The sequence below is a fragment of the Triticum dicoccoides genome, chromosome 5B (assembly GCF_002162155.2).
Source record: "Triticum dicoccoides isolate Atlit2015 ecotype Zavitan chromosome 5B, WEW_v2.0, whole genome shotgun sequence".
NCBI lineage: Eukaryota > Viridiplantae > Streptophyta > Magnoliopsida > Poales > Poaceae > Triticum > Triticum dicoccoides.
Window position 1 is genome coordinate 295,754,415 of NC_041389.1, and position 11,803 is coordinate 295,766,217.

The following is an 11,803-nucleotide window of genomic DNA, read 5'->3' on the forward strand; positions in this document are numbered from 1 at the left end:
AGCCCGTCGTTGACTGATCCCACCGACGCCAGGAGCCCACACGCTGCCGGGAGTCCCACAACCATGGATTTGGGGTGCCCGTGCACCACAGCGAGCCCGCCGCCTCCGGGATCTGCCACATCGCCGGGAGGGCTGCACCTTGCGGATCAGGACGCCCGCGCCCCTGCGGATCCGGGAGAGGGAGGAGAGACCCTCCGCCGCCGCCGTCGCACGCACGGGCTTTGCCCGGCGCCGACCATCAGCAGCAGCGGAGGGGGAGAAGGGCGCTGGAGGAAACTAGGCGGCGGCGGCTGAACCCTATCGAGCCACCCATGTGGGAGGCAACGCGAGAGGCGCCCTACTCACTGGGGTGGATCTGGTCTTTGGGAGGCGTCAATCGATCTGACCCCATGGACACGAATGTGGGAGGCCGCCATCCAACGCTGCCCACATGCATTTGGACAACAATTCGAACTAACCGGACGATATTAGTTCAAACACGACCGGATTTCACATAAACATGACGGGTTTCATTACATTTCGGACATACTTCAACTAAAAGTGGTGCGGGTCCGACTCTGGAGGTATAATTAATACACCTAATCTATGATCGCCTGCGCCCGTTCCTCGTGTCCGTCCATGAGCCCTAAGAACTAAAGCCTCATCTTCTTCACTTCCGCGCCGGCATTCTCCAGCTACGCCTCTGGAGCCCCGGGAAGTGAAGTTATCCGCCTCCACGTCATTGCCAAGCGGTTAATAGGTCGACGATGTTTAGCCCACCAAGCTTGGCTTTAACGGGAGGGAGGAGCGGTGTCCTTCTTGGGACCCGAGCGGTGATGACCTATCATGGTCTACTCTTCCTCACTGTCGGCGGCACCCAAGGACGTGGGCTTCGTGGTCGTGGCGGCGGGGCATGGCCTCGGCGGAGCCAACAATGTCCTCAGCCTCATCGTCGGTCATTTCCCCACACCTTGTCCGTCACCTTCTCGAACTAGTTGTAGGCGGCCTACAGTTCCGCCTGACGCGGGCGGTACCGCCAGCGGGCAAGGTGGAGTCGTAGGACTCGAGCAGCATCGTCTGCCCCGCCAGGTCCACGTCCGGCGCGATCGCCCTGCCGGCGGCGAGCTGCTCCTCCTCGTACTGGTGCTCCTAGAGGAGTCGGTGGTTGTGGGCGGCATTAGCTTGGGCCTCATGCCTTGCTGTTGGTCATGGTGCAATGCACTGGCCAGGGTGGCGTCGTCTCGTCCTCGGCCAAGTCGTCCATTGGGACGTCATCGTCCTCCGGCTGCCTGCCGGCCAGCCAACAGGCAACGATGGCGGCCATCTCCTTCTACTGCTCAGGTGTCAGCCCATCCCAGAGAGTTTTGGAGCGCGAGGAAGACAAGGTGGGAGTGGTGAGAAGAGGAGAAAGGGATCAGAGGCGAATGGCCACGGCTATGGTTGGGCAGCAGTTTAGATAGCAATGGTGGGCGGAAAGAGGGAGGGGCGGGTGGCGTCGAAGTAGCCGCCTCGGCAACCGCGTGTCATTAATGTGGGCGGTAGACGAACGGATTCTCGTCATGTCGTTTGAACGCGGAGCAGTCACCTGCACCGGGAAGCGGTGTGGGCAGCGCTCTCTCGGTCGACGCGTAGCCTCAATACAGGCGCCAGTGAGAGGTCGCGTCTGCTCTGACCAGACATGAATGCATCATTGATGCTCTCGAGCAGCACTGACCGTTTTAGGCGAGAAGCGCGTGCGGGTGAGGGAGGGGTATGGGTGGACCAGGGCGGACGCTCGCAAAGCCCCCACGTTTGTCTCTAGTTTACGGGAGAAACATGTTCAAACTGTTCTCCGGACCGATACAAATTACGAATCCGTATTGGATGACACGACACGTTCGGACAACGCAGTCGTATACGAGTGTTTTGAGCCCTAAGGGCGTGTACAATGGTGCTATCTTAGAAGTGTCACGTATGATAAATGATGAGATGGAGGAGAGAGAACTAATAAGAAAATGATTGTCTTCTCTTATTTAAGAGTAGTGAAGAGATTATCTCTTAGCACAATATGTCTCACCATAATTTTAGAAATAGCTAGTTATTGAAAATAAGACTAAAAAATGACTCATTGTATAGATTTTTTTATCATGTCTAAATTACATGCGAGACTTAAGATAAAACTATTTTATCAATCATTGTAGTACATGCCCTAAGATAGCCCACTGAAAAAAACTAAGGTAGGGAGTAGGGCGTGGCAATGCGCATGTGCAGCTAGCATATACGTATCCCATTCATCGATCCGATCCGATCCGGTTCCCCGGCGCGCGCATGTACAATTGCTCCACGTCCATCCCGTGCACGAATTTCCTCCTTTTCTGCGGGAAAAATCGACCCCGTGCATCACAACTGCGCATACTCCTCGCCAAAGCGGGGAAAGAAAAAAAGAACAATTGCACATGCGTGCATCGTGTGCGTGTGAGCTGCCTATCCTTATCCGTAACCCCATCCATCCAGCCATCCATGTCTCCCTGTCCTATGGAGGCACACCACACGTACGTAGTACGTGTCAGCACGTGGGCGCATGTGGACGGGGGACGCGAGGAAACGGGAACGCGCGCGCACCAGATGAGATTAGACTTGCTGATGTGTATCCGCCTGTGATGACGGCGACGTCCGCCCCTATTGTCTTGCTATTATTTCCTTGTTTATTCTTCATTCGTCATGGCGGTGGGCGACCCGATCCATCGATTTGATTAGCTCAACTTGGATAGTAGTAGATGATTTCGTCTCTGCCTTTTCTTTTTCATCGAGTCTAACGCGACCTGTCACTCTTCTTCCGCTCGACCATCCATTCCGGCCGGCCGTCAAAATCTCCAATGAGATGGCCCAATTTTTATTGGACCGTAATATCTAAGGAACGTATCTTGGGAGTGTTTTTCTCGGCGAACGTCAAATTTACCATGTCAAACTAACTAAAATTGCCATAACTTTGTAGGATTTGTCATGATCGAGGGCAAAAGTTGTCATGTTACACAAAAGTAAAATGTAGACAAAATTGTCACGATTCACAGAAAAATTGCCGTTCGTTCGATCAGACGGCTTTGAGGGCGTTCACTGGGAGGCCCAAAAAAATCTAATGTTCGCCAGTTATCACCTAAATCAGCGGGGAAGATGACCCAAATACCCAAGCTTAGAACAAACCTCCAAAGCGCTTTATTCTCCACAACCAATTCTTTGTTTACCAACAATCATTTGTGCTCTGCACTGCAATGGGTGCATAAAATATCTTAGTAAGTTAATGATTGCGTACCAGATAGTGATGGAATAATCGTATTTATTACTCTATTTATTAGTTACCAAAGAGAACAAGATTTGGTTTATCATCCTTCTTTTCCCATCCTAGCCGTCATCGAAGATCTTCACACCGTTTCCTTGGTCTCCTTCCTCACACCGTCTGGTGATCTCCACCTCGGACCCCCTCCTCTCTCCCGCCTGGCGACCTTGTCGGGGGCTGGCGAAGTGGGGACCGGTCTCTTTCATTGTTCTTAGTTTTAATAGGTCCTTATTCTCCTTGTTTTTCTTTCTTAGAAGCATTAGTGGGGTGGTGGCGGCGATGGCATATTGGAATGATATCTCTCCGGCTCTCCATGCCTCTACGGCGTCCAATTTGACACCGACGAAGGTCATGCGAGGGTAGGTCATGCCAGATCTGTTGCCACTGCAAGGGTAGGGCTTGTCAGATCTATTGCCATTCTTCAGATCTTGGCACTGCAAGGGTAAGGCTTGTCAGATCTATTGTCATTCTTCAGATCTTGGCACTTTGTGTCAATCGAGGAAAATAGTTGACTAGCTCTAGGTACGGCAACTTCGACCTCTTCTTTTCAGTTGTTTTTGGGCATGTTATGATTTCTCTAACACTCTCAACTGGTGGTGAAGGATCGCAAGTCTGCGTTGCGTCGAGTAATGTCCTGGCGGTTGTACCTTTAACGCTTACTTGATCTTGTTTCCAACGACAAGTGACTAATGCGGTCTTCAAAGCCTGGTATGACAAGTACATTTGCGGGTTTTCATTTCCCTTACTACCTATCAAGTGAATTTTTCGAGCTCATGCGGATGATGTACAATCAAAGAAAAAGACGGTTAGTATGGTTTTCAATGCAATATTTTTTTGGTCATTATGTGCTTAGTCATCTTTTCATTTTTATTAGATATTGTTTCCTGGATGATTACCTTATATTCCCTCCGTCCGGAATTACTTGTCGCTCAAATCGACATATTACTTGTCGCTCAAACGAATGTATACACTAAAATACATCTAGATACATTGATTTGAGCGACAAGTAATTTCGGATGAAGGAGGTAACCTTTCAGAGATATAAGTCGAAGCCTTTTTCATTGATAAGCTAGCGAAACACAAATATGGATTTACCTAGTAGAGATATAAGTCGAAGCCTTTTCCGTGCTCTCTAGCTTTCCTTTTTCAGTTCACAAAACCAAAATGAACAACAAGATCAACCTTGTTTCATGCCTAGCAATGAGCCCGAATGAGTAGTGGTGGCACATGCAGCTCCAGAGTGCAGAGTGGATACAAGTTTTTGCAAGGACTGGGCACGTAGCAATAGAGCCAAGAGCAGCTATTGCTAGCCACAGTCACGCACATGAACCGCTCATGTCGACACTCGTACCAATAATGCCGGACGGAGGACGAACATGTCCTCCTGCTACGTAAGCGATGGGCAGCATAGCATATTCATTCAAGGAGATCCGGATCACGCAACAAGATGCACCCCTGACATACATATACCAAATAAAATGTTCAACAATGCCACCAGAATAATAACCAAATGCAGAGTAAGATAGATGAAGAAAAACAATAATGAGTACAGTAGGATGCAAAACCAGCAAGGAACACGAAGCAATAAACTAATCAATAATGCATTGAGATGGCAAGGCGGTCAGGATCAGATGAGTCATCGCAACAGCCCAAAGGAAAAGGAAAAGATGGAATAGAATACATGTGATAATACACCATGCAACATGCTACTGGTCTACCGCGGCGCCCCGCTACGCTCCTCACTCTCAGCTCAGCTCAGCTCTTGGCAGCCTATAAATAGACGCTCTTGTGCAACTCATACGGCACACCCATCCTCCTTCAGAAGCACAGAGAGAGATCTTCTAGCTACATACTGTTGCCGTCGATCCAGCGAAAATGTGCGGCATACTGGCGGTGCTGGGCTGCGCTGATGACACCCAAGGGAAGAGAGTGCGCGTGCTTGAGCTCTCGCGCAGGCTCAAGCACCGCGGCCCCGACTGGAGCGGCATGCACCAGGTTGGCGACTGCTACCTCTCCCACCAGCGCCTCGCCATCATCGACCCTGCCTCTGGCGACCAGCCGCTCTACAACGAGGACAAGTCCATCGTCGTCACAGTACGTTTACTTTCTGTGTATATCTCTGCCGCTATTGTAGCTTGGTCCTTTCTGTTAAAACAAGTACTCCTTGCAGGTGAATGGAGAGATCTACAACCATGAACAGCTCCGGGCGCAGCTCTCCTCCCACACGTTCAGGACAGGCAGCGACTGCGAGGTCATCGCACACCTGGTCAGTCACCTACATGACAGCATTCAAATGTCAACTCTCCTATTCCTCCTCATTAACAACAATTACTAGTCATGATACCATTAAGATATGGTGCGCCAAGTTGCAAGACACTAACATATCTATCACAAGTCAAAAAACCAACTCTGTGAGGGAAAGACACGAATAACACCAGAATGACATTTGTTGCATTTGTAGTCCTTTCATGAGGGACCACCGTAAACAGAGAAATGGTTCCACGTCACCAATAAATGAGAAAAAGAAGATAATTACCAAAACTGGAAATATGTGATTGACAAGTGGATGCATAACTTAATTTTACCATTGTATAGTACGAGGAGCATGGGGAGAACTTCATCGACATGCTGGATGGTGTCTTCTCCTTCGTCTTGCTCGATACACGCGACAACAGCTTCATTGCTGCACGTGATGCCATTGGCGTCACACCCCTCTATATTGGCTGGGGAATTGATGGTAAGTCGATACCTACCCTCAGACAATCTTGTCACGGAGTAGTAATACTACCTAGTCAAGAAAAAGTAAAATATGTCTAACATTACCTGCTCATGTTCTGCAAATTGCCAGGGTCGGTGTGGATATCATCAGAGATGAAGGGCCTGAATGATGATTGTGAGCACTTTGAGATCTTTCCTCCTGGCCATCTCTACTCCAGCAAGCAGGGAGGCTTCAAGAGATGGTACAACCCACCTTGGTTCTCCGAGGTCATTCCTTCAGTGCCATATGACCCACTTGCTCTCAGGAAGGCTTTCGAAAAGGTCAGACAAGACCATTGCCTGGAACTCAAAAATAACAATTTTAAGATCCACCATGGTCTAACTGTGTAGTCTTCTTTCAGGCTGTCGTCAAGAGGCTTATGACGGACGTTCCATTCGGTGTTCTACTCTCTGGTGGCCTTGACTCATCATTGGTTGCAGCCGTTACAGTTCGCCACCTGGCAGGAACAAAGGCTGCAAAGCGCTGGGGGACTAAGCTTCACTCTTTTTGTGTCGGACTTGAGGTATGGAACTGAAAAAGATCAACAATGACTGTAACCTTTAGCAGATTTCCAACAAATTGCACCACAATATTATTACGCAGGGGTCACCTGATCTGAAGGCTGCAAAGGAGGTAGCCAATTACCTGGGCACCATGCACCATGAGTTCACCTTCACTGTTCAGGTAGCAAGCATGAGCAGCAGCATGCTTCATCTGTTGACCATACCAGACTAGTTGTTGTACTAACAGCACAAAGCATTGCAGGACGGCATTGATGCAATTGAGGATGTGATTTATCACACCGAAACATATGATGTGACGACAATCAGGGCAAGCACGCCAATGTTCCTGATGTCACGCAAGATCAAGTCACTTGGGGTCAAGATGGTCATCTCTGGTGAGGGCTCCGATGAGATTTTCGGAGGGTACCTCTACTTCCACAAGGCACCCAACAAAGAGGAGCTCCACCGTGAGACATGTCAAAAGGTGAATAAGAAAGAAATTTTCAGAAAAATGGCAGATTCAGACACCCTGACATAATGATTACTCTGTAGATCAAAGCTCTGCATCAGTACGATTGCTTGAGGGCCAACAAGGCAACATCTGCATGGGGCCTCGAAGCACGTGTGCCATTCTTGGACAAGGAGTTTATCAATGAGGCAATGAGCATTGATCCTGAGTGGAAGATGGTATGCTCAAGCTCAAACCTTACGAATCTAGAAACTTGAGAAAGAGCATACCATATTGTTGTAAAATGTCTTCCTAGTTTCTACTTTTAGACAATTACTATATCTGATGTTACAGATCCGGCCTGATCTTGGAAGAATTGAGAAATGGGTGCTGAGGAAAGCATTTGATGACGAGGAGCAACCATTCCTGCCGAAGGTAACAGTTTTTATTTCAAATTTCTGCTACATCAATATGTTAATAGAGCAGTGGAGTAACAGTTCCTATTGTGTGGCAATTGCAGCATATTCTGTACAGGCAGAAAGAGCAGTTCAGTGATGGTGTTGGCTACAGCTGGATTGATGGCCTAAAGGCTCACGCAGAATCGAATGTAAAAACATTGCTGCCTCTCATGTTCAACACATCACTGTTATGCATAAAATTATAGTAAAAATTCAGTTATTTGTAAAATGGTATAATTACACGAGATGTAAAATTATTGATGCAGGTGACAGATAAGATGATGTCAAATGCAAAGTTCATCTACCCACACAACACCCCGACTACAAAAGAGGCCTACTGTTACAGGATGATATTTGAGAGGTTCTTCCCCCAGGTGAGCAAATAAAACAGCAAGAACATGAAACAGAAAACTCACTTTTCCATAGGAATAACTATGTTGATGCAAGCATATCTGTTGCTCTTGTACCAGAACTCGGCGATCCTGACGGTGCCAGGTGGGCCAAGCGTTGCATGCAGCACGGCGAAGGCGGTAGAGTGGGATGCCCAGTGGTCAGGGAACCTGGATCCCTCAGGGAGAGCAGCACTTGGAGTCCATCTCTCGGCCTATGAACAGGAGCATCTCCCAGCAACCATCATGGCAGGAACCAGCAAGAAGCCGAGGATGATCGAGGTTGCGGCGCCTGGTGTCGCAATTGAGAGTTGATGGTGTCCTGTCCTGCTTGCCGTTTCTGATAAGAAATAAGATGTACCTGGTCTTGCCATTAGAGTGGTGCAGACCTAAGGTTTGAGTGAAGATTGTGCATTAATGTTTCTATTGTTCTTATGATGATTTGTAATCCTTTTCTGGCAACTTCCATCAAAACATTATTACATGATGGTTATTATTTGACATAAACGGCTACATCTAACCAACTTGAAAGGATGACAAAGTTGCAATATTAGCTACAATAGTCCAAAGAGGTCATAGTTAGCATGATAAAACAAGATCTTTTTCTGAATACAAAGCGGTATGAGCTGAACAGACGAGTAGCCTACCTACATTTAGAACAAAACTACCACTAAAGAAAAGAAGATGTTGAATTGAACAGTGAGTAATAAATTCATTTGACCTCTTATATTAGATCACTTGTTTACAACCAACATATCTAATCTTTCTCCAACAAAACTTACTTTTAACACAACACGGCAATTAAGGCCATATTTGGAATGCTGAAAGGTTTCCCAGGTTCTGCGAAGAGAATTGACCTTCTCCAGGTGAATTTCATGCATTCCGAATGCGCCTTTATGTATGTCAATGATTATATGGAATAAAATGACATCTTCTTTCTCCAAAAGTAAACATCACTATTGCAAGATATCCCATCAAGATGGGAGGCTTGGACAAAATAAACTCGCACCAGAAGTAATTTTGCCCCCAGTCAATTCTTTATAACTTACAGGCAACAGTTTGCCGACAGTAGCAACTGAACTTGTACAATAAGTCAATAACTGAGCTAACGGTATAAACATCATCTACTCCATCCATTAAAATAGATCAAACCCATACCTAATGCCACATTAGCTAGCACCGGCATTTAGACGAAGTTGCAAAAGTTCATATTCGAACATGAAATTATTGCAGGTTCCAACTTAAGATACCATGAATGATGTGAATCATTATATCTAGTAGGGACCAATGAAGACATCAACAGATGAAGAGGATAACACAAACTTAATGAGTTTGCTAAATTTGTTAATCCCAAAGTAATGAAAATATGTTGCTATGCGATTCCTGGCTTCATGCCTTCATTTCTGTTTTAAAGCCACCTTCAAGGCTGGCTACAGGTACTTGAACTTGGTAACTGAAGAATAGGTGCACTTTGGCCTAGTGGTACTGGTTCGCAGCTTCTTGGTCTGCATTGTTCACATAAAAAAAAATCTTTAGCATCTAAAGGCAACTCAATGGTTTGTGCTTACAACAAAAAAGCATCCTAACACCAGAGAAATGATCAGGTTACCTTTTTGGTGCTTCAATGGCAGCATCATCCGGTACCTTAATCAGAATTCCACTACTAGGATGGATGTTTCCCTGGGGTACACATGCATCAAGCAAAGCCTTAGAAAAAAATGCATCCTCAATCCATTGCATTTTATCAATGTAACAATAGTAGTACATCATAGAGCTACTAATACACTTCCATTCACTATCGTACCATCTTAACACATAGATTAACCGCAAAGCTTATCTCGTGCTCAACAGATTTTGGTTTTCCGATGAGGCAGCCACAATACTAAATGGCAAATCTGATGACAGCTGCTAAGTACAACAAAAGTAACTAAACAAAAACTTGTTTCTTTTCCTAAAGAACCATGCAGCACATCTTTACTCAGGATGTAGGCGGAAGCGGACGTCCGCGAGCCCATTTCATCCGCGCCGTCAAAATCACCAAAATGGCTTTGCGGACGAGCCGCAAAAACAAAGCGGGCCTAGTGGATACGTCCTGTGGAGCCTGCCAGGTCCGCCTAGTTCGCTAAACACGACACAAGCAGCCGCAGTAGCGAATTTAAGCATCAGGCACGCTGCCGTTCGCCACAGCCGCCGGCACCCAGCGTCAGCACACGAAAATGATATTATCGCTTTGGGCCTGTATGTCTAGACGAGCCTGTATGTTTACTTGAGTTAAGCTTCAGCTAATCGGCAACTCTAACAGCAGGAGCTAGATACAAGCTGTACTGTTCTTATCAGCTAGTCTGACTATGCGGACGTCCGCATGTGCCCCCCGGGCATAGCAGGCTGTCAAAACTGAAGGACGCAGGCCGCTGCTAATCAAGCGATTAGAGTTGCGGACGTCGCGGACACGTCCGCCTGCATCCTGACATCTTAGTGCCTTTTTATTGGGAGACCATTCATCTACAATGAGTCAGAGATTAAGCCATTCTTTTCTTCCTCGGTCACAGCATACAAAAATCTAAGAAAAAAGGTAAACCATCTGATTCAACTTCAAGGAACAGTTATTCAAAATTAAGATTAAGCAAGTGAACAGATGTGCTTCTTTAAAGGAACATTCTCGCCGTGAAACCAACACATAATATATGCATCTCCTGCTTGGCATAACAGAAGAAACTACACTAGACTCTGTTTCACGTGATAACATAATCCAGCATAAGAGAAAACACTCAACAAAAGAAATGTTTCACAATCCAGGACCAGAAACACCAAATACGCGTGACATCCAACCCACCCCAACTAGTAACTACAGTCATAATCCATCAACCCATGTGGCTTCTACCTTTGCCCACCGAAATACACAGGGTGACTTCCCAAAAATGTCTAACGACACAAGCACTGCCCTTGAAGTAGGATAGTAACCACCAAACCACCGGACTTGTATGATTTATAAACACGAATATAGAGTTACCAAAGCACGTCAATATATCAAATTATCCCAGGAACTGCTGAATTCCGCATGTCTCTACATATGTGTGCAGGCTAAGATATATACAGCTAACCATGCACAGGCCGCGCATAGAGACACGCAAGCAAATGAGTGTGGAGCCTTAAACGGCGGCATTAGAACTTTAGAGCACCTAATAAGATCTAGTAACAACTGAATCTGCCATCTCTAACTATACAGGGCACAATTTCTGTCAAGTATCAGCATCAATATCCACATTACGATCCTATCATGCGCAAATTTTCTGAACATGAATAGAATCCATGATCTGAGCACGAATATAGTTTGGCAATCGTTAGAAACATCCTGCAATTTAGTGCGAATGCGGACTTACTGGATGGTAGACACCGACCCTCTGAACTGATAAATATATGATCTTGTCCAATGCAAGAACAAACAAATTAAACAGTACATAAAACATGAAGAGTACTCACCGGCAAGGCAGCGCCTTTCCCCTTCTTTTTATCTCTCAGTACCTTGGCAACAAGGCCGGCCCTCCTCTTGCCCTTCCTTAGATCCTCAGTTTCTGAGATCTCGGAGTGCTTCCTGTCGCTGATCTTCCAGTTGGCACCCCTGCGGACGAGTACCTTGGCGGCCTTCCACCCGTCGGTGCTGGTGTCGATGACGGTGACCTCCGTCCTGGAGCGCCTCTCCCCGTGCTCAGCACCGGCATCCCTATCGGCCCGGCGGCGCTTCCTGGCCTTGGCCTTGTCTTTGTCGTCCTTGTTGGCGGACTTGACGTTGGGGCGAGGGCGGGGTCGGTACTGCTTGCGGAAGGGCTTGAGGGGGCGATTGGATCGCGGGGCCGAGGGGACGGCGAAAATTTCGGAGATGACGCCGGAGAGAGGCTGCGGCGACGGCGGCGGCGACGGCGGCGGCGGCGAATGGTTGTTGTTGGTATCGCTAGGG

At 47.2% G+C, this 11,803-nt stretch overlaps 2 protein-coding genes across 2 annotated transcripts in view; one reads left to right on the forward strand and one right to left on the reverse strand.

The window, feature by feature from the left end:
• The first annotated feature begins 5,085 nt into the window (after positions 1-5,085).
• LOC119308529 (asparagine synthetase [glutamine-hydrolyzing]) lies at positions 5,086-8,351 on the forward strand. Its single transcript, XM_037584658.1, has 12 exons — positions 5,086-5,386; positions 5,463-5,558; positions 5,888-6,029; positions 6,141-6,331; positions 6,412-6,573; positions 6,654-6,734; positions 6,816-7,037; positions 7,106-7,240; positions 7,356-7,436; positions 7,522-7,608; positions 7,726-7,833; positions 7,930-8,351. Exons 1-12 carry the CDS (start codon positions 5,168-5,170, stop codon positions 8,161-8,163), a joined length of 1,758 nt encoding a protein of 585 aa, XP_037440555.1. The 5' UTR covers positions 5,086-5,167; the 3' UTR covers positions 8,164-8,351.
• A 492-nt stretch (positions 8,352-8,843) lies between these two features.
• The window catches only part of LOC119308530 (circumsporozoite protein-like), a 3,539-nt gene continuing 579 nt past the window's right edge, over positions 8,844-11,803 (reverse strand). Inside the window, exons 2-4 of the mRNA XM_037584659.1 lie at positions 11,329-11,803; positions 9,458-9,528; positions 8,844-9,353 (exon numbers count right to left, since the gene is read on the reverse strand). The exon at positions 11,329-11,803 is cut by the window's right edge and continues 18 nt beyond it. Coding sequence (XP_037440556.1) covers positions 9,269-9,353; positions 9,458-9,528; positions 11,329-11,803 — 631 coding nt within the window. The 3' untranslated portion in view covers positions 8,844-9,268. The remainder of the gene's footprint in view (positions 9,354-9,457; positions 9,529-11,328) is intronic.